The following is a 23,737-nucleotide window of genomic DNA, read 5'->3' as shown; positions in this document are numbered from 1 at the left end:
AAACAAACAACTTCCTAAAATTCTAAAGACTACTTTCGGATAAAATTTAAGTGCATGAGTTTGTGCTTCAAATTTTTCTTTTAACTTTCCAGCAGCCTTTATTAAATGGAAAAACTGAAATTTATGAAGTCTTACAGTCAAAGCATTTTTATCCTGGCTAGGGGTTCTCTAAGAGAACCAGTAGCACCAAGATGCACTGGAACAATGCAGCAAGAGAGTTCATGCCTTAGAGTTTAGAAGCATACAAAGAAAGGAAATGATGCCCACTTCTCACTAGAAAAATTTCATAGGCTGGAGTCTGGGCGGAGGAGCCTGGGATGGCAGTAGAAGTGTGCAGGAAGCACTAAGTCAAGCCTGTAGACTTAGTTTAACAGTAATGCGTAGTTACCTCTTGGTTTAACAGTAATGCAGAAGCTACCTACAAGCCAAGTGGTCACTGCTGAAACCATCTTGAAAGAACCTGCCCATCCAGGTGGCGTCTCAGGAAGATGAAACCTAGAGGTGTCACAAGACTCATCTTAAGATTGTCAGTCAAAGAGAATTGGTCAGGAAGGAGTCCAAAGTGCTCACAAAACTATGTCCTCTGAGTGAGAACCATTATGTAAATACCTGCCACTCACAATGTATTCATCTGAAGCCTCAAGTTAGCCACAAATATCACCAGCTAAAGGTACAGACTTTTTCTTCTTGGTCTTTAACCTCTTTCTTAGCCAGGGAGTTGCAGAAGATGAGAGGGGTGAGGGAAGCGGGAAGGAGGAGGACAGGCTTGTCTCCTTTATCTTTCCATAGGTCTCTCATGGAGATATCTGTCATAGGGGATGGTGATGGGGGAGGGACAATGTTTGGTGTGGCTTTTGATTCTTAAGCAGCTTTACTATCAGAAAGTGAGTCCTAAAAGGTTTTTGTTGTTGGTGGTGGTGGTGGTGGTTTGTTTTTTAAGAATTGAAAACCTATAGGATCCCCCCAAGCTCTCATTTTTTGGACAAGGAAAAGGAAATTCTACCTTACCCAAAGCCTATAGTTGTAAATAAAGTAATATTATTATTCTTTGAATACCATAGAGATAAGTTCAGTAAATCATTTACATATAACTATACTCCTATTCTATAAGAACATAGGAGCTTGGGAAAGCTAAGAAAGTCTGACCTCAAACCAGCCACTTTAAAAATTGCAGCCTAAAAATTTCAATCTTGTGCCATCTGACTGTAAACCCTTGCTGTTAACTTCTGTGCAGTTCTTCCAATGAAAATCAAAACGATTAATTAGGTTTAGTCACAGTTATTGTCACAGTAAGGAAGAATAATACTTTGACTCAGTTTTTATTTTACTGACCAGTGCAATGATTACTTATATCCAGACCACTTGGCATTCACTTATTTATCTTACTGCATTTTCTATGGAAGTTCAATTCAGAATTCAGAGCTATGTACCAGGAATTCCCTAGATGTACCCTGCACAGGTTTGTGATGTCCAGACTTAAACTCATTGGCCCCAGGTCCTCAAATGAACACCACATTCTGAAAAATACCCCAAGCACAAGGTCTTTTTCCTGTTTATTGAACAATAGCACAGTATTCTCTTGTGAACAACAGAATATTATTATTCTGTTGAACAATAATACATCTTGATTTATTGAACATTACCACAATATTTACACAGAAATTCAAGTCCACATCATATGAAACATATTTGACTTTTCCTTCTATCTTCAGTCAATCATGCACTCCTGGGGGATCTGCTTTCTAAAACTTCTCATGTGCTTTTCCTTTTCTCCATTCCTATAGGCATTACATTTGCTTTCGTACCCAGTATCTCACCTGGTCAAATTTAATAGCTATCTCCTTTCTTTCAAACATCTTTTGTATTGATGCAGCAGACTTAGATCAGAGATACAGGAAACAAAAATCTGATTGTATTCATCCCTGGATTAAAATATCTCAGTAGCTTAGTATACCATTTCTTACCATGACAATCAAGGGCTTTAACACTCTGATCCCTCTCTGTACAACCAGCCTTCCTTCAGTATCCTCCCTCTGAAACAAGTCCTCCACTCGTGCAAAACAATTTGCAATATAAATATTGTTTGCTTTGGTTTATGTTTACCCTGCCTGGGATGTCTTCCTTAACTCACTCATTTATTTATACATTTATTAATCAGATAAATATTGTGTACTTGTTCTATGTAAGGTTCTACTGTACTGGGTACTGGGAACACGATGACTATCTAGACCAAGAATATCTAGACCAATGTCGACCTCAGTCTTAAGGACCTTAGTTAGAGATATTAAGTCACATATTTAAGTCATTAATTAAGGTTACAATAAGTGGGCTAAAGGAGAAGAAGAAAATGTGTAAAGAGAGCATGACAGGTGTACCTGAACTAATTGATGAGATAAGGGTAAGACTTACCTGAAAAAGAGACTTCAAGTTGAGGTTGATAGGTTGATGGAAGTCAACTATGCAGAAGAATGGTGGATCATGGGCTGGCAGAGGAAGAGCGAGCACCTTGGACAGTGGAAACAGCCCTGTGCAAAAGCTCAGAGGTGAGAAGCAGCAGAGCATGTCTGGGCTGTAAAACAAGGTGGTGTGTCTAGAGCATGCCCTGTGCTCAAATACAAGTACTGGAAGATGGCCTACTTGAGAAATTCCTTCTTTTAGGAATTTTCCCTGAATACTGCTCCTTGAGTCACTCCGTTCCTTTTACCCCCTTCCCTCTTCCTCTGTCAAGGCCAGGAAGCTGCCCTGTCTCAGTGTTCTCGCCGTAACAGGTATGCACGTTTCTGGTTGCCCTCTCACATCGAGTTGTAATTATCTCTTTACCTATTTATTTGTTTTCCTCTCACGACCTTGTGGGATTTCTAAGGAAGTAACCATAAGTCATATGTGTTTTCCAAACATTAGTTATAGTGTTGACATGTGGAAGAATACATATCAAGTGTTATTTTCTTCTCACCCATTTATTTCTCAAGTCACCGCAGTTTTTACGTACATATCCCATTTCTTCCTCAAATTTAAGAATATCCCTATTTTTGCAAGATTCTGCATTTATATTTGGAGTAATCGTTCTGCTAACTTCAGGTCCACCAAACAATAAGCTGTAGAAATGCCCATCGTTCTTCCTTCTTATTTCACCTCTACAATCTTCAGAAAAGCTTTCTAATTATTCCTTAAATCTGTGTCTTAGCTTTCTACCTCAGCACTAATTCAGGCTTTCCTAATTTCATACCTAGGTTACTAGAATAGAATAAACAGGAGTTTTAACTTGGATTCCTACTTTGGATTTGCCCCTCCTGTATTACCCAAACAGCTATTAAAGTGGACTTCCTGCAGTTTACGCCTGATCATATATGGGTCTAATTAAACTTCTTTAATTACCTCTTTGCCTCCAGAATAAAAGGCAAACTCCTTAGCAGGATCTACAGAGTGTTTCGTGATCTGTCCTTCTCCATCATCCCATCTCTGGATGCTGTGGTGCCCAGAACGTTGATCTAACACCATCTTGAAGCACACATGCTGACCTCCGGGTGCACCATGAGTTGTGCCCTTGAAAATACTGTTTGCTCAGTCTTTCTGGAGAAAGTTTGCCACATATTCGGACTTAGTATATTCGAACTCCTACCTTGAAACTCAGACAAAGGTTTAATCTTCCCCAGGATTCCTTTCCTCACTATTCTTCTATGTGAGGGACTTCTTGTGTTATTATCTTTTTATATATTATATTATATTATTTTATATAATATTATATTAAATTATATTATTTTATATAATATTATATTAAATTATATTATTTTATATAATATTATATTTAAAGATTATAATTATATAATATTAATATAATTGATGCTCGTATTACCTTTTTATTATAATAGTCTCCCCCCTCCACAAAATATTGTGAATTATTCAGCTGAGAAGTTTTGCTTTAGTTTCTTATCGCCACTGGCTGTGAATTAACACATATTTAACACATTTTGCTCAAACAATCAAACAGCAAAAGTTGAAGATAGTGTATTATTATTCTCCCATTCCGTGAGAAAGCTGAAGATGACCGAAGAACTAAAAATACATTAATGAATCAACTAATTTTAAACATAAATTTCCTGTAGCTCCAACATGACTAGGATCTGAGTAACAGTGTTGTGAAATAGATTACTACGTGATTTTCATTGCTTTTATATTATATATATAGTAATTAATATTCAGAATAGTTGATTAACTTTTTTAAGTGTCACATAATTTAAAAATGAAATTGGTGTTTAGCCCCAGATATATTTTTCTGTGTTCTTTTAAAATTTCAGTGAGATTTTCTTATACTCCTTTCATTACATTTATTATCTAGTTTCTAAACCTTTTCCTATTTAATACCTCTTTTCCTTTTTTCTAAAAAGTAACTGGTTAAACAATAGTTTTGTCATTTATGAAATTTTGTCTGTTAATCTTATTATTGTAGGGATAGTTAATATTACCATTTTAAGGATAGTTAAAACTTATTTTTCAATTAATACATATTTTACAGTACACTAATATATTATGTATGCATGTTGTATTTTATTAAAATATTAAAATGCTTTATACACCAGAAGATTGTTAGAAGCTCTAAATACCAGAGGATTGATTTTTAACAGTCTGCCAAGACAATAATACAAGTAATACAACTAAGCCTTTCTTTAAATAATAAAACAAGTATCTGTAGTGAAAATATATCTGCCTCTTGAAGATTGAGTGTTAAAATGTTGTATTCACTTTGGACTTGCTAATTTTACCATAGGAATGTTAAAGAGGTAGAAGTCATAAGTGTGAAAATACATATTTTTAAAAAAGAAATTGAGTTGAGATATATAAGAACGTTTTGTGTGGGGATGCTGCAACAGCTGTTTAGTGTAGGGACGTTTTGAGTCTTCAGTTGTACACAGTTGTTTTTAAATGAAGACTATTTTAGTAGGCCCCCAAAGAAGGCATTAATTTTTCGGTTTTTGGAAGTCAGCAGATACATGCACGGCAAAAATTCCATGCCGTCCGTGAGTCATATCCTCTTCTGGTTCTCACCCCACTCCTGAGAACCTGAGATGATGGGAGAGTATGAGCAATGTGGCAGGCCTGTGGTTGGGGTCAGGGATGTCGTGAGAGTCAGGAAAGCATTGAGCATCAGGGAGTTAGTGAGAGACAGTAATGGAGTCAGAATTCATTTATTAAACCAATTTTCCTTCTGAAGTATTAAGGTGAAAGCATGGTTCAAAATAGGGCAAATTAGAATGAAGAAGACAGAGCTTGTAATTTAGTGGCAAATGCAATCTTAAGGTAGAATAAAGCATTTGGGGTCATGATGGAGAAAGTAGGATGATATCAGAGAATACAGCAAAAGAACTTAATGGTCTAGAGGTCAGAGAAAGTCTTGAAATGTGAACATTCAAGTACAGATCTAAAGTAGGAGGATTTAACCAGGTGAAGTGCTTAAATGTTAGAAATATCTGTGACTCAAACAGCTTGGCAGTGAAAAACGGTAAATTCATATTTTGGGAAAGCTATTTTATATGGATGTATCAATATCAGATGCGTCAAAGTTTCCTCCAGTTCTACTGATGATTACAGAGAATTTAAATAACATATATACGTAGTTAAGTTGAGTTCACAAAAGTAATAGGTTAGAGCTGTGTGGAGGCTACAGTTCATCTCCTGAATTTATGACCCATTTTTCAATTGAGTGTTGAGAATATGAAGAGCGTTAGAGGACACACTTACATAGCCTTCTAAAAATGCCGTGGATTTTGGAAACAGAAGCCTGAATTCTAGACTATATAAATTATGAGACAATTTTTATAAGGCGTATCTGTCTGTTCAGAAAACATGATTATGATTAATTTGTGTATAAATCTGTATGTTGATTACACTGCTCTACTATACATGTGAAAATATGCATATAAACCTCAACACTATAAAGTTTGATACTAAGAAGTGAATTGTAATCAACCATACTTCAGCCTATCCATTAATAGCAGCCTGTATAAATGAGAGCAGCAGGCAGAATAAATTAGGTTAGTCTAGTCACACATCAATCCCTTGGATGACACTAAGAAGCCAGAAAATGTTGTGTAACAGGACTTAGATACATCAACTATCAGATGTTACTTAGAAGCTCAAGAGACAGAGTCGTAAGATCTGCTTATTGCAATGTATGGGTTAACAAAATCTAAAGAGGACTACATGGCTACTTTTTAATTCTTTTGCAGTATTATTCAGAAGTGGTTCCTCCTGAGAGATAAATGTAGGTAAATAAAATCTGAAGTGTTTATATCACCTAGGGGGGAAAAAAACTTGATCTGCATGAGTGTAATGCACATTTCTCTAATTTCAGACCTGCGATTTAATAACTGTTACAAATAATATGTTTTTCCTAAAATATTTTGAGTCATATTAAATTTTTTAGAGTGCTGTAGTGGAATTTTTAAATAAATTTTAGGGTGATTTTTCATTATACTTTTTAAGAATTACAAAGTATTTTGTGTGGCCTCAAATTTTAAGAATTAGGAAATTGGAAAATTAGCAGGAATTTTGAATATATCATCCAATTCATCATCAATTATTCATTTGCTAATGTGCTAAGCAGTAGAGGTAACAAATAATTGAAAATCAGACTCTATTTATGTCCTACTTAGGGGGATAGGGAGTACCATGTGATTTTGTCATAATAAAGATAAGTACATCACTTTAAGGAAGCAAGGGCCTTTAACTCAAACTATGCTACAATATAGAATCACGCTTTCAAGAGACAACACCAGTGCTTATATTGAAGCACTTAGAAGTTATCTAGGAAGAAGGCATGCAAGGGAACATCTAAATGATATGACTATGATAACTAAAGGCAAATATTGGCATTGCTTTTTCACCAGAAAAATTGCAAGGGATTTAGTTTGCATGAAATAAAAGCTTTGCACAGAAACATAATGAGAAATATGTTTGGAAAAGTTATACAAGATGTGTGTGAGTGTTTTGTATGCTAATCTAATTGAGTTTAGTCTTGAAACAATGAAACTGCCAAAATATTTTACATATGAAAATTATCACATTTGAGACATAGAATCACCGTTGGATCACAAGATAGAAAGTATATTGGGAGAAGGTGGAATTGTTGATGAGGTGGGAAGCTGTAAAAGATGTCTAGGTGAGTTAAAGTACTAGTGGTAGCATTGAATACGCACAGGGAGATACAGCTTCAGAATTACAGAGATGTTAAAATTTGTAACATGCTGTCTGATTGTCTGAAGGAAGAGACAGTGAGTTATATTACTACATCTTTCATTTGAGGTACCTTTGAGATATGGAAGTGGAGTTAACCCAGTGTCTTTTATCTGACACACCAGACTGTAATTCTATGAAGAAATAGATCATTTTCATTCATTGCTGTGGCTTCAGTTGTTGAATAGGATTTTACATTGTAAGAGGATGTGGTCTGTGGAATCAGATGTGTTAGTCACTAGCGTGGAGGTGGTGGTAGAAATCATGGATGTGGATGGTATTTGCTCAGCTAAGAAATATCGAGAAGGATGAAGACAGAACATCTGAGTAGGTTTGCTGGCAAGGGAATAGATGGGCTGTTGTTTGAGGAGCCGGAAATAAATACTGAAATGGCTGGCCAGCAGGGCATAGTGAAATATAAGGTAGTGGGGTCGGGGGGTCTTGAAAACCAAGAGGAAGAGACATATTTAAGTCAAAGTCGTTTGTGATGTGTAGAATAGAACACCTCATCAAGAAGATTTTGCAGTCAGAAGGCATAATTGATAACCCTATCAAGTACAGTTTTTCCTGTAGTGGTAAATAAAAACTCAATGTTCAGAGAAGAAAATAGGGGATAAAAACCGAACAACTGGAACCCATAAGTGTAGCATAATCTTTCGGAAACCTTTTCTGTGAAAGGAATCTTGTGATGGAAGGATTAAGAAAGAAGAGATAGTAAATTTGAGGGAAAATGCAGTCAAAGTGGAGGTGGTTAAAATTCATCTTTTGTTGCTTTATGCAAGACTCAGTTCTACTAGGAATCAGCCTTAAGACAGATTTTCATATGCTTTGTCTGGACCTGGAGAAATCCATCCCCTCCCCACCACATCCTACCTCCACACCAAAGGCTGCTCCTAAAAAATTCTGGCAGTCTTCTGTAATACATCTGTTCATTGAGGAATTGTAAGCCAACTCTCAGACCTTATGATCATTGTTATTTTTGTCATTTGTACATGTTTTGTGGACTGCTTGTTTAGATGCCCTGGTCCCTTTCACCGCCTAGCAAAGGTGATCTCACAAATTTTTTCTGAAAACACATGTGGCGCTGGTGATGTCTCTGAAGTTCTGGCCTCCCTGCCAACCCATTTCTGGGGTTTGGACGCTGTCCAGGGTTCTCAGTGCGTGGCTGCAGCCTCAAGTGCTTTTGCCAATTTTGTTAGCACCATGCCCACTCCCGCAAGTCGGCACCAAGATAGCACTGCTGTTCCTGTCTCTTGGGAGGGCTGCTTCCTTCCCTGTGCCGCCACTTCCTCTATGCTGTGGATGGCTTATATGCATGATCCTATATGATGATAAAGCCATAGTTTTTTTTAGTACTTCCTTCATATTTCAGCCACATAGGTAGATGTGGGCCTGAATTGAGGCAATCACAAACACACACCATGATCCACTCCAGATCCCTTTATCTTGAACCTTTATTTGTATAATCAAGAGTCTGTATCTCTTTTCATGAGTGAAGTTTATTATTTTCCCCCATGGAAACACTGCGAATATATTCAGAAGTGTGCCAGCCTACTTGAGTCAGTCGTAGGGTAATGCAGCTTTGTCTGAAGCCAGAACAAGACATTATTCATACTTATATGTGGCGTGTTGCCTTTAGAGATGCACTGATATGATAGAACAGGAGAGAAAGAGCAGCTCTGTCTCACACACCCAGCTTAGAGCACCAGTGTGAACACTGTACTCCCTCCATTTAAGAGGTGTCCCCAAGATATTATTTTGTTACTTAGAGTTTTTATTCTGTTCTTATTATTCCATATTCTTTCAGTTTATTTTTTTGGCAAAAGAGCAAGTAATTAGCTTGTATTCTAAAAATTAAACATATATTTGGGGTAAACCAAGCATAGAACTATTTTAACAGCTACTGTAGAAACTAATGTGATATACATTTAAATATACATTTGAATTTCATAGTGTTCAGAAAATGCCAGGGGTGTCCAGGTAAAGGTGTTAAGACAGTAAAACTGCTATCATAGCAGTGATGACAATGATACATAATATCATAATAAGATTGAATAACTGATTGGAGTATATTAGATATTTTTGTCTCTTTATTCATCCTCAAAACAGTTGAGAATTAACTTCTTAAGTTTCTTTAAGAAAATAAAGATTGAGATTTTGGTTGGTCTATAGATCAGCTTGAGGAAAGTTTGCATTTTTAATGTTTTGAAACTTAAATTTCATGAACAAAGTAGACGGTATGATTATTCGCTTATTTGGATCTTACCTAGTGCCTTGCACTACCATTTAATTCTAAGTCTTTTAAAATATCTTCTTCAATCCATTCTTTCTTTGTAATGATTGTTGTTCAATTTCTAAGTGAAATTATTTTTGTTTCTAATTTATAATGTAAGTTATGTTTTAATAAGAGAATTGTGGAGTGTTCCTTTTTCCCATTTCATTTAGTCACTCAAATGAATGGTCTTTCTTGTGTTTGAGACTGTTCAGGGATAATTTTCTTTCTTAAGATTTTCTTTTAAAACAGTTCTCCTGGAGATTAAATTCTCCAGCGTTTGCTTATTCTCTAAATATCTTCATTTCCCCTTCAACTGTAAGAAATAATTTTGCCGACTGACAATTCTAGGTTGACAAGTGTTTTCTCCCAGATCTTAGTAGACATTATTTGACTGTTGGCTTTCATTTTCACTGTTGAAATATATGCAGTCATCGTGTCATTTCCTTTAATTGACATGGCTTTTCTTTCTGTGACTTTAAGATTTTATCTTCATCTTCTGTGTTTAGCAGTTCTATTGCCATGTGTCTAGGTATGGATTTCCTTTTGTTTATTTCTTTTGTGGAATATATTATACCTTCTAGAACAGTGACTTCAAATTTTTCATCACTTGTCAAAAATGTAACTACTATTTCTTTAAATATTGCCCATTTTCAATTATAGTTGGAAATATTTTATTGAAAATTTCACTTTGAATTTCTTTGTTTCTGTAGTTTCTTATTGTATCACATTTTTGCAAGTGTTTATTTTTAAAACAGTGCACATATATCTACAGAAAAGATTCTGTGTTTGATGATTGCAAACTCCAAGACTTATTGCATGTTGTTTCTGCTAGCTCTTATGTATGATGATGTTGCTTCTGTTTTGTGAGTTCCTGATTTGCATTTTTTTTTTTTTTTTGAGACGCAGTCTTGCTCTGTTGCCCAGACTGGAGTGCAGTGGTGCAATCTTAGCTCACTGAAACCTCTGCCTCCGGGTAAAAGTGATTATCCTCTGTCAGCCTCCCGAGTAGCTAATATTACAGGCATGCACCACCACACCTGGCTAATTTTTGTATTTTTAGTAGAGACTGGGTTTCACTCTGTTAGCCTGGCTGGTCTTGAACTCCTGAGCTCAGGTGATCCGCCAACTTTGGCCTTCCAAAGTGTTGGGATTACAGGCGTGAGCTACCATGCCTGGCTGCATTTTTAATTTGTTGCTGTTATGTGGACTAATTTTGGAAAATTTTCTCCAACTATGGCTTGTTGTGTTTCTGCAAGTAGCAAAAGATAACATCTGACCAAAACCACTTCAACATACACATACCTCAGAAGTTTTGATGCAGAAAAGAGCCCCAAGCCCAGCTTCCCTTTGGAGTTCTTTTCCAAAGTTCAGAATTCTCACAAAAGTATTGCTATAGGAGTCACATGTCAGAGCAGGTGTCCCTTTCAACATGTCCAAACAAAAGGACAATTTCCTAAAATCTTTTTCCTTTTTTTCCTTTTTGATTTCTCTCTCTCTTTCTTTCCCTCCCTCCCTCCCTCTCTCTCTCTTTCTTTCTTTCTTTCTCCTTTCTCTCTCCCTCCCTCCCTCCCTCCCTCCCTCCTCCCTCCCTCCCTTCCTTCCTTCCTTCCTTTCTCTCTCTCTCTCTTTCTCTTTCTTTCTTTTTTTTTTTAGGGTCTCACTTCAGTTGCCCAGGCTGGAGTGCAGTGGCATGATTCCAGCTCACTGCAGTCTCAACCTCTGAGTCTCAGCTGATTCTCCCCACTCAGCCTCCCAAGTAGCTGGGACTATAGGCGGACATCACCATGCCCAGCTAATTTTTTGTATTTTTAGTAGAGCGGAGATTTCCCTGGACAGTTTCTTGCAATCTTGTTTCTAAAATGTTCTCCTGCTTTGGGCCTGGCCCCTTGCTATGGGTTCCAGATACTGTATTGCAGGTCCCTCCATCCCAGGCTACCACCCTATGAGGGGCTGCATGTATGGCCATGTGGTTGTTTGGGGCTAGAGGGTCATTCTCCAGCTGCTGAGTTCATGGAAGCCTGGACTGTAAAGAGACTACGGAAGGGGCAGCATGTGTCTTTTGTTTCTCAGATTCATAGTCACTCACGTTGCAAAAAGTCCTCGTTGTTTTTAAGTAATTGTTTTACTGTGAATATATTAAACATGCAGAATAAATACAGGGAATAAACATATAATTTGGCAAACCCACTACTGAGCCTTTAAAAATATTAGAAGATTGGTATTAAACCAGGTAACTTACAAATTTGAAAAAAAAAAAAAGAAAACATTGAATATGGCTGAGCAGTTCTTTGGGGAGCCTTGGACAGACCCAGGTTGCCCCGATTTCTCACTGTAGTTTTCTAGAATAACTGTAGAGGGCGGTGGGAGTGCAGCATCCTGAGATGAGGGAGACTAGCCAGAACAGCCAGGGCACTGTTCCAGCTCCCCCTAGAAATGGGTTGACCTTCAGTGCTTTAGCTCAGTGTGTTGTGCTTCACCCACGATGTAAAAGCCCAGGCTCAGTGGCTTCCCAGGGTTCATCAGCTGTGGCACGATAGGGCCCATTGCAAATCAGATTCTGTTCCTCTCAGGCAGTTTCTCGAGCCGTGGGGGACACTCACCCCAGGCTTCTGCTGTCCCCTCATGCCTGTGTGTTCCTCATCAACTCTTTTCATGTAACTTGTTGTTTCTGAAAGTGTCACCGGCACACAGTGAACCTGCCTGACGGACACAGAAATACAGTCCATAGTTCCCAAACCATCAGAGAATTAAAAGGAAATACAGAAATCTTTATCAATCAGATAGAAAGCAAGAAAGGGAAAAAAGGAACTGTGAAAAAGAAAAGAGTGGTATAAGAAAAACACAGATGAGGGTTAAAATAACTAACAAATATAAACAGACTAAATCTACCCATTTAAAAAACAGGAGAAAAGAATTACATTGAGGAAAAAATCCCCGCAAGATAGTGCTAATAAGAAACATTTGAAATGAAAACATACAGGCACACATGTAGGAAGGTTGAAACTATTAAATATCAAAAGATAAGTGTTAAGTAAAAGAAAGCTACTAGAAAGTTAATACCAGACCAATTATAATTTAGGATAAAAATCACTAATAATAATGAAGGGAATACCTGAGTAATGGTGATAAGAAAACGCTCAAATAAAATAACAAGCTGTAAGATACCAAAAATGGACCCTTAAAATATATTAATTAAAAACATATTTAAAACAGGAAACTAGCAAACCACAATAATTGGGGAACACTTTTCATTTCTCTAAGTTTACTCATTGTTTTACACTAATACAAGTAACTTACATGAAAGACTTCAAAAGGATAATAAATATATTTGATCTAATAAATGTGTTTACAACTCTGCACTCAATAAACGAAGTACATATGATTTTTAAGAATGCACAAATTATATACGAAATTTCACCATATATGTCACAAAGAAAATTTCAACACTTACTAAAAAAAAATCTAGTGTTTTGAAACACACGTTATTTATTAAACAGAATAAATGAAAAGATTTTTTAACATTCTAAGTGATTGAAAACTCAAAATCTCACTTTTAAAGATCACATGGTTACAAGGAGAAAGCAAGATGAACATGATAAAATAGTTTTGTGCTAATTCAAGTATTGACAAAGATTTGTGTAACACATCTTTTGGCCTGCACTCAAAGTAGCTGTTAGAACCTAAACACAATCCTCAATAAATAAGGAAAGTATTGAAGATTTAGGCATTATCTCCAAAAGTGAGAAAAATCATAATAGAGTCAATGTTTTTAGAAGTAGAGTTACAAAGAATATAAAGATAAAAGCAGAAATTAATGAAATAAAGAAACCAAAAAATAATAATAAAGGGAAAATATGGTATTTTGAAAAGAATTAATAAAAAATGATCCAAAAATAAAGAAGGTAAAAATGAATAATATTAATGAAATCACAATATTTGAGTACAGTTAGATTAGAAAAGGTAAAGGGTTACCAACATTTTTTGCCACTATATTTGAAAAGTTTAAAAAGGCCAATGTTTAGGAACACAGAATTCTCAAAATCACTTCAGAAGAAGTAGAAAATCTGCATCGGCTATCATTTGACGAAGTAGAAATCAGTAATATTTCAGGTGATGCGGAGAGCCCCAGGTTAGGGCTCTGAGATGTGCCATTCCAGTCTTTGAGTTTTTGCTGATTGTTTTTCTTTACGAAGCCACTTCCTGGTCTTCCTCAGGACTGACTCTTACTCGTCGTATATTATATTGCAACAGTTTATCTCCTCTGTTTAGCTTTGTCTATTGTGGTTGACTTATGAGTCCATGGTTGTAGATTTCTTTTTTTTTTTTTTTTTTTTGAGACGGAGTCTCGCTCTGTCGCCCAGGCTGGAGTGCAGTGGCCAGATCTCAGCTCACTGCAAGCTCCGCCTCCCGGGTTCACGCCATTCTCCTGCCTCAGCCTCCCGAGTAGCTGGGACTACAGGCGCCCACCACGCCCGGCTAGTTTTTTTGTATTTTTAGTAGAGACGGGGTTTCACCATGTTAGCCAGGATGGTCTCGATCTCCTGACCTCGTGATCCGCCCGTCTCGGCCTCCCAAAGTGCTGGGATTACAAGCTTGAGCCACCGCGCCCGGCCGGGTCTATTGTGGTTGACTTACGAGTCCATGGTTGCAGATTTCTTATGTTACTTTACCTTCTACAAGAATAGTTTATAAATACTTTTCTTGTTCTGTAACTCTAAAATCAAGAGAAACTTTTATATTTAATCCCAAATATCTTTTTTTTTTAATTTTTGTTATTTTTTGTTTGAGACCGAGTCTCACTCTGCCGCCCAGTCTGGAGTGCCGTGCAGTGATCTTGGCTCACTCCAGCCTCCACCTCCCAGGTTCAAGCAATTCTGGTGCCTTTGCCTCCTGAGTAGCTGGGACTACAGGCATGCACCACCGCGAATGACTGATTTTTTTTTTTTTTTGTATTTTCAATAGGGACAGGGTTTCGCCATGTTGGCCGGGCTGTTCTTGAACTCCTGACCTTAGGTGATCTGTCTGCCTCCACCTCCCAAAGTGTTGGGATTACAGGTGTTAGCCACCATGCCCGGCCCCCAAATCTCTTTTATGGCAATTCAACTTGCTCTTCTAGTCTCAAGAAATGAAATAAATGTTTGAGAACTACTCTCATGTGATGATAGTCTCAACAGTTAATGAGTATTTCCCAGAACACTTTCTGTTGTTCAAAAGGGACTTTTAATTCTACCGTACTATGTATACAGAGCCAGATAATTAGACATTCAATGTGGGATCATAATTCTAAGATAGAAACTCACAAATGTATTACAAGAAGAGACACACAATAACAGAATGCCATGGAAAGGAGACTAGAAATGAAGTTACTTGCAGCCAAATCCCAGCAAAAGATTTGAGTGTAGCAGTTCTTCAGTAATTATTCAATAAGTACTCACTAAATTTAGGTATTCTGAGAGCTGTATTTACTGACATCAAAACAAACCAACAAAAACCCTGCTTATTCTCAAAGTGTGTAACTAGTCTATTAGAAGTTGTGGATGAGTAAATGTTATTACTTTAGAACAAAATGCTACAACATAGACATGCAGTTGTACAATAAGTCAAGCTCTTGTTCCCAACACTGTTTTCCACATAGCAGCCAGAGTAATGCTTGAAAAATGCAAGTCAGACCAAGTCACTTCTTTACAAGCCCCTCCAGTGGCTTTTAATTTTGTCCTGTTTGTCTAGGACATTGTGCATCGGGCTGGCAAGCTTCTTCTCTGTTTAGGGGCAGAGAGTAGGTACTTGAGCTCCTGTGGCCACATGTCTCTGTGGCAACTACTGGGCTCCATCTTTGTGGCAGGGAGGCAGAAGTGAGTGCCCATGGATGTGTTCCAGTGAAACTCGATGGACACAAACGTGAATTTTATATTCTTTTCTCATGTCACCAAATATCCTTCTCTGACTATTTTTAAAAATCTATTGAAAAATGTAAAGAATATTTTTAGCTCATTAGATGATGCAGAATCAGGGAGTGGGTGGAATTTTCTGACCCTGGCTCTGTACCACCTGCCCTGCTCCACACCTCCATCCTTTTAACTCCTGTCTTCTCACACTGCCTTGGCCACTCAGGGCTCCCTGATATCCCTTTGTTGAGTGAGCCTTGAGGTCTTGAAACATTCTCTTCCCTCTACCTGGCAAGCTCTTCCCCTTGTTCTCAGGCTGGTTCTCCCTCTACCCTTAGGTCCCTCACGTGATCTCAGAGGCCTTCTCTGCCCTCTCTGCCCTCTCTGCCTTCCCCTGCTCTGTTCATATAAGAGTTACCTCTTTCACACCTCACCTACCTGCTACCTACCTACCACCCAGTGACTCCTTAATCCCAGTTAATTTTCCCAAAGCACTCGTTGCTTATCACTGCATGACATTTTTATACTGTCTCTCACTACTAGACTATTAATGCCATGAGGTTAGGAATTTTTTTGTTTTAAATAGTGCATCCTCAGTATCTAGCATAATGTCTGGAATACAGAAAATAGTCAACAAATATTTATTAAGTAATGAAAGGATGGGAAGGACATGAAAGGAGTCAGAAGACTGTGAGATACGTGGGAGGCTTTTTGGGTGTGTGTACCTTGTAAAAGTAATGTAAGCTCTTCAGAAGTCAAGACATACAGAGATGCTTGAAGGCAAATGTTAAACCTCCCAAACTGTTTGTACCGCCACTCATTTGAGACATTGTAACAATTTGGTAGGTAAATATGCACACTCTTCTTTGTGCGGAACACATAAAAGTACAATATAAATACACATACACACGTGTGTGCTTCTCCCCGTACTCTCTTTTTTGTTTTAGAGAATGTATTGCTATTGCTTCTGCTGTTCTTGTGGGGGAAATATGATTATATGGACAAACTTAACAATTTATAAACAAGATTACAGAACAGTGTCTACCACAAGTGAAGGCTTCAGCTTTTATTCCTATGACAATCCACTTATTCTGAAAACAGCAGCACAATTGACGTATGTTTTACAATTACAACATGCACAAAAACCCAGAATACAAAAATGTTATTTTCTTTTATATCTGAAATAAATTTCTTGACTCTGAGCTCACGGTTTTGCTTGGCAGTAGGAAAGTTAAACTTATGTAGCAGATTCTCTCCTTTTTCAAAATCAGATTTAAGCTTTGGTGAGTTGGATTCTTTGAAACTGCCCCTGCCAATGGCTCCCGCTCCCTGCTTCGCCTCCCCACGTCCTGCTGGGGGACGGGACGGTGGCTGTATTCCTGACCTGTCCTCCTTGCTATCTGTTCTTGTCTGACTTGTGGCATGGTGCCGCCCAGTGCCAGCTCTCCCAGGCAGCACATTGGACACTCTGCAGCATCCTGGCTTGGGAGCCTGTGTAGAGTCAGTCTTCTCACCCAGGCCACCTGCCCACCTTGTTGGCAGCTGTTCCTCTGAGTCCATCCTTTCCCAGCCCCTCTAGCCTCTGAGACTTGAGCCCTAGTTAAGCACTCAGACAATTTCTGCCATTCTTTCTGTATGTGTGGGTCACACACAAATTCCCCTACAGCTGTGAGGAAAAGTCAGGGCTGATACAAGACCTTCATTCCTCATTGTTCGCAGAAGCCTCGATGGCTATCTCGAGTCCCAGGCAACTGTGGCAACAGAGCTGTCTAGGAAAAAATGCCCCTCAAGCATCACACCCCAGAGAGGGAATAAAATGTCAGCTTCTCTGCTCCTCAGTGACCCCACTCCCACCTCCATGGGGCAGTTTTTGAAAATTAACAAAAAGCCAGGTATGTAACCCAGTTGAGTGGTGAGGAAGACATCCCATGAATGCCCCAAGCTTTACCTGTTATGATTCTTCTATGTTACATATTAGAAAGAGATTTTAATAGGTCAGATTATGGCCGTTGGGATAAGATTACCTGTATTCATACTCTTAACTTTGCCACCTGCTTGCTGTGTGACCTTTACCAATGTTATCAGTCACCCCAGTTTCTCACATTCTTCCACTCTAAAAACTGAGATGATGGCCACCCTATGCATTGAGTGTTGTTTTGAGATTAATGAGATAATCAATCAGTGTTAACATTTCTGACAGAGAGCATGGCATACTTGCTAAGTAGTACGTGATTCTTTTGGAGAGGAGTCTTTCTTATTTATTTATTTATTTTTTGAGACTGAGTTTCACCCTTGTGACCTGGGCTGGACTGCAATGGCGCAAGCAATCTCGGCTCACCGCAACCTCCACCTCCTGGGTTCAAGAGGTTCTCGTGCCTCAGCCTCTTGGGTAGTTGGATTACAGGCATGTGCCACCACGCCCGGCTAATTTTTTGTTGTTGTTGTTTTTTAGTAGAGAAGAGGTTTCTCCATGTTGGTCAGGCTGGTCTCGGACTCCGGACCTCAGGTGATCCGCCCACCTCGGCCTCCCAATGTGCTGGGATTACAGGCCTGAGCCACTGCACCTGGCCCCGTTTTTTTTTATTATTATTAATATGAGGAAGATAATGCTTAGAAGAAAAAAACTGCTTCAGGAGACAGAAAACAGGGCTAAGGAGAGGACAGGATGTAATTTGTCAGCCAGGGGAGGCTGTTCCAGGATTAGGAAGCTGAAAGAGCTGTTTCCCAGGCAAGAAATGGGCAGAAGAGGTACGCAGGAGTAGATCATGAAGGCCTTTGTGCCTTCTGTATATTCAGGATTCTAATTAGGAGATTTTCTATCTGTCTATTTATTCACCTATCATTCTCCCTCTCTCTATCTCTCTCTCTCTCTCTCCCTCTCTCTCTCTCTCCCCCCCCCATCATCAGTCTGTCTGTCTATCTGTCTCTGTCTATATATCTATCTGTCTGTCTGTCAATTTATTATGAGGAATTGGTTCACATAATTACAGAAATTGAGAAGACCCGAGTTGCAGTTGACAAGCTGGAGGCCCAGAATTGCAGCTCCACTCCGAAAATACCCTACTCAAGACCCAAGAAGAGCCAGTTTTTCAGTTTGAGTCCGAAGGCATGACCAGACCCATATCCTTGCTCAGGCCAGGAGGGAGGAGGAGTTCTCTCTTAGTCATTTTGTTCTATCCAGGTCTTCAGTTAAATGGATGCTGCTCATTCCCATTAGAGAGGGCCACTTGCTTCACTGAGCCCACTAACTCTAATGTTAATCTCATTCAGACACATCCAGAGTAATGTTTGGGTACAGGTCCAGCCACCCCCCGGCCAAGTGGCCCCGTCAAGGTGGTGCCTTTTACCATCCTGTAAGTTTTCAGCTGGAGTAAAGTAGTCTGATGGCTGTTGAACGAACAGCTCCAATAGCAGGAGATTGAATGAGGTGGAGTGGAGAAGGGACGAGTTAGTTGTGTAGTATAGTTATGTCAGAATAACAAAGGAGAATGCGCACTTGTATATTCCATCATTGATTTTGCTTTCCAAGCTGAATGGTTTCCAACAGGTGAATCTCTTTGTTCAATTGCTCTAAATCAGCATACATTGTAATCATTTGAAACTTTAGAAACGTGCTTATAAATTTTATCTGCTTACATTTATTGGTGGTCTTACCTAAAAGTAAAAATTATTTATCCTTCTCTCGTTGTCTATATATAAATTAAGTGAACATTAAGAGACTATCCATATGTCCAAAGACTATTTAAAAAATTTTTAGAGTACCTTATGAATTTGAAATTTCTAGCTGTATAGCTTTCATACAAAATATATTCTTCATTTCTTTCTGGTACAAAAGCAAAATAGAATTCTATCTTTCTGGTGCCAGATGAGTGCCATTTACATGTTTGATTTTTCATTGCATGCATCTCTCACCAACAAAATAAATTTTGAAACACATTGCAAATTATTTAATAAAATGAGCCAACAGAAATCAGGTCTTAATATAATGTACTAATGTAATGTCCTGAAATTAGCGTTTCTTTTCGATTCCAAATATAAATTAACATTATTTTATGCATTTAAAAAGTATATATTTTTTCACTTTTGGTAAGTTTTACTTAGAACTTTCTCTACATTTAGTGTTTCTTTTTGTGTTTAATATTATTTTTTGGTATTTTTCTCTCACTATGTGGAAATTTTAGAAACAGTTTCCAATAAGAAATTTCAGGAGAGCAATTTTAAACATGCAAATTCAAAGATGAAATTACAATTATATTAAAAGTTTTTATGCTATTCAATATTTCAAATCAAAGTTTTTAAAATCCAGATTTCTTTACATACTTTAGTGTTGGCATTATTATAATTAATTAAATGCTTGATGACTAGGGCAAAGCTTAGGAATGTTATGAAGCTATCTCATTTTGAAATCCAGTATCAATATCAATTTTTTTGAAATCATAGAATTAACTAATTATAAAACACTAATCAGTTCTCAGAATTTCAGCAATTACAGAGCTCTTTAGAAGCCCTTCCTTTTTTGTAGCACAAGGAGAGGCAAATATATGTAAAGGTTTGTTATCAATATATATATACTATTCCAATGAAATATGGTAGTTTCCTGAATAATTAAGTAGGTGGCAGCATTCCCTTATCCAGAACATGATGCCACAAAACAGTCAGAGGTTGTGGGCTTCCGCCTAAACTAAGGTGGAAAGAAGTTTGAGAGAGGGAGAGGGAAAGAGAAAAACAGTAAGACAGTAAGACAGACAGAAGGTGGGAAGGGAGGAGGGATAAAAGGGAAGAAGACATGGACTTAGATTCACCATGACTTTGTAAGTTAATGTTACATTAAAAATATAAATGACTACAAAGACACATGCACACGTATGTTTACTGCGGCACTATTCACAATAGCAAAGACTTGGAATCAACCCAAATGTCCATCTGTGACAGACTGGATTAAGAAAATGTGGCACATATACACCATGGAATACTATGCAGCCATAAAAAAGGATGAGTTTGCGTCCTTTGTAGGGACATGGATGCAGCTGGAATCCATCATTCTTAGCAAACTATCACAAGAAGAGAAAACCAAACACCGCATGTTCTCACTCATAGGTGGGAACTGAACAATGAGATCACTTGGACTCGGGAAGGGGAACATCACACACTGGGGCCTATCATGGGGAGGGGGGAGGAGGGAGGGATTGCATTGGGGAGTTATACATGATATAAACGTCATGCACATGTACCCTAGAACTTAAAGTATAATAATAAAAAAAAAAACACTTCAAAAAAAAAAATATATATATATAAATGATAGGACAGCTCTATAGAGCTTCTTATGCAAAAACATTTTCATCTGAAATTTGTGGAAAATATAATTCCTTATAAACGTGTGTTTTAGGTGTAGAATACACACATACACCTAACTATATTTCCATTTTGATATAATTAGGTAATTTTTAATTTTTTGTGTTGTTAAAATTGGAATATTATACATATAATTGCAGTGACTATTGTGAGAGTTTTAAAAGAACATATTGCTTGCTTCTATAATTTAGTAGATAAATGAAAAATATTTATATAAAGTTATAATAAGCATGGTATTTTATGATATATGTTTTTCCCCAAGAAAGATTACATTTCAAATACTTTTATTATGAAGCCAATCATAACATCTCAATAAGCAGTGGATTTTCTGGGATGAAAATGTCTCATGCCTGACTTTAAAATCTGAAAAAATAAGGTTGCATACAATCTTATTTTCTAAAGAATAGTCGTGAAAATGGTAAAGTGAATATTTTGTTCTAAAAATGAAACTCATATGTTAATTTTGAGGAAGAAGTATATGCCAGGCTTCTACACCTTTTCCACTGTGCTAGTGTGACCCAAGGTTAGAATACTCCGTAGAGAAATGTCCTCAGCTGCTCGTTGTGCCTTAGTAGTGTTTCTTAAATGTAGGAAAGCCTGTTGCCGTAAGCAGAATCCGTTGTATGTGATACTGTCAATATTTTTCGTAATATCTTGAAATTGCAAGAGTAAAGCACACAAGAGAATTTGAAATATTTCCACTTGCAAATGTTATTACTTTAGGATTCTTCTGACAGTGAATAGACAGCGTGGTCAGATTCATTTTATTTAGTGGACTTGCAATTTAAACTTATCGCTATATGTGTAAGTATCCATGTAGTTCTGTTTTTACTCATTGTATGCATTTTTGATTAATAGTAACTAAGTACCGAAAGTCAAGCAGTGCAAAGGTAACAAAAGCTCATCTTATTTAACACCGAAAGGAAAAAAAAGATGGATGATTTCATGTGCAAGATTTTTGTCAGCCCAAGTTGCAATCATCTCAAGGCCCATCTGGATGAGGATCCACTTTCCAGCTCATCCACATGGCTATAGCAGGCTTCAGTGCTCAGTGGCCATTGAGCAGAAGCAATATTTCCATTCTACATGGGTGTCTTCATTGGGTAGTTTACAGTGTATGAACTGACGTCTTTTAGAGCATGAGCATGTTGGGGTGGGAAGGAAAAAGGTCTGACAGACAGACAGAGACACACAGAGAAAGAACAAGATAGAAGTCACAATTTTTCCAACCAAAGCTTGAAAGTGACATCTAAACACTTTTTTTTAGTTTCACTGGAAGTGAAGCACTATTTGTTAGAAATGAGTCACGAGGCCTAGCTCAAGCTAAGAGGTGATTAGGCATTAGGTATTAATACTTGGAAGTGGGGAAACTAAGCGCTACCTTCCAGACTCCTCGCTATAGGGCGGTTTCTGTCTCCATATGTAGGTTTTTGAATATCAGCAATTTTTTGGTATTTGTACCGAATCTTTACTTTGTTGGTTTTAAAAAACATCTCTAACATTTAGTGGCTTACACAGTGACAATGCATTATCACATCTCTGTTGGCTGACTAGTTGGTTCTCCTCCATTTCATGACAGCCTAAGCACTGGAATGGCTGTGGGACCGATGCTCTGACTCCCGTGGTGGGCTGCTGTTCTTGGCCATTGCTGGAAAGTAAGCTGAGGCTGTGGCCTGGGAGACTTGGTTCTTTTCCATATGGCTTCTGCATGTGGTTGATGAAATTTTCTTCACAGTATGTTTGCTGGGCTACGAGAGGCAGCATATCAACAGTGAGTGTTTCAGAAAGTAGCAGCCAGTACTGCCGTGTCTAGTGTCAGAGGCTCAGCATGTTGCTCCATTCTATTGGTGAAAGCAGTCACAGGATAAACTCAGGTTCCAAGAGAAAGGAAATAAATTCTACCTCTTGATGGGAAACTGTCATCCCTATAAAGGGAGAGGAGGAATTGCTGGAGAGCATCTTTGAATATAGACCTATTGGAGGGTGCCCCCTGGCTGTAATAATCCATATGCCTCCCACAAGCTGCATGTACTCACCCCCTTCCAAGACTCTCACAGGTGTCTTCTCATCACGACATCAGCTTAGTCTTATAGCCATCATCCCTACTGGGTCCAAGTGTAAATGGACTCCTTGGCAGCAGCCAGTTGGTGCAGCTAGCTCTTCACTTGTGGTTTTCTGAATGCAGACTTGAGAACTAAAAAGGCAAGTTACGCACCCCCACCCAGCCTGCAATGGGAAGATGATGGTGATGGGAAGTCACTCCTATCAGGAAGAGTTAAAATAGGCACATAGTGGGGTGGGGACCCACGGTGGTGATTCTAAAATCCACCAGGCATGGTTGCCTTTCCCTCTGACGCTGGCAGCAGGAAATTCTCCTTGCTGCTGCCTGGAGAGGTTCTCTGTTGCCATTGGCACTTTGCCCTGAATACTTGGTTGGCTCTGCTGTCTGATTCACCCTTCCTCCCTCTCCCTGCTCCCAAATGGCCCCTGTTGCAGGTCAGGAGCTTTCCCAGCCTTCTTCCTGACTGTAGGAAGTGGAACACGAGGGGCTTCTTTTCATTTTGAATGATCTCTGTCCCTTTGAATAAAACCTGGCGTAACAGCCTTTGAAATTTTGTGGTTTTACCAAACAACACAAAGTAGTCCACTTCATCAGGCGTTTTCCAGCATGCTTTGGGATATCTTTAAGATTCTTCAAGCCTAGTTGAGAAGTTGCATGGGTGCTTCTTTTTTACACCTTTTTGCAGTTGTAACAAAGTATTTTACAGCTGTACCTTTGAATTGTTTGATTTGATCTTGCCCTTAAGGCCACACTCAGCTCACTTTCAGCACTCTGAAATTCATCTTAGTCCCCAATTCCAGGCTGGAGAGATAGAGAATTAGAGAGAAACAGAGAGAGGTGAGGGGGGTGGCGGGAGGGAAGCACAGGAGAGAGGGGGAGAGAGGGAGAGAGAAGGGGACAGAGGGAGAGGGAGGGAAGGACGGAGAGGGAGGG

The 23,737-nt window shown here is 38.4% G+C and overlaps 1 protein-coding gene across 5 annotated transcripts in view; it reads left to right on the top strand.

The window, feature by feature from the left end:
• The window catches only part of NETO1 (neuropilin and tolloid like 1), a 124,609-nt gene that overhangs the window by 31,901 nt on the left and 68,971 nt on the right, over window positions 1-23,737 (top strand). For 2 of the 5 annotated variants that reach the window (XM_033175612.1, XM_033175623.1), the window contains exon 5: window positions 3,390-4,696. The exons of 2 other annotated variants lie outside the window; for them this stretch is intronic. In XM_033175612.1, the coding sequence (XP_033031503.1) occupies window positions 3,390-3,394 (5 nt within the window). In that variant the 3' untranslated portion in view covers window positions 3,395-4,696. Of the gene's footprint in view, window positions 1-3,389; window positions 4,697-23,737 lie in introns of those variants that run through there. One more of the 5 variants, XM_033175634.1, reaches the window with a different exon arrangement.

This window comes from Trachypithecus francoisi, unplaced genomic scaffold, assembly GCF_009764315.1.
Source record: "Trachypithecus francoisi isolate TF-2019V2 unplaced genomic scaffold, Tfra_2.0 Contig01474, whole genome shotgun sequence".
Classification (NCBI taxonomy): Eukaryota; Metazoa; Chordata; class Mammalia; order Primates; family Cercopithecidae; genus Trachypithecus; species Trachypithecus francoisi.
The sequence above is the reverse complement of the archived record's forward strand: the minus strand, read 5'-3'. Positions and strand labels throughout refer to the sequence as shown.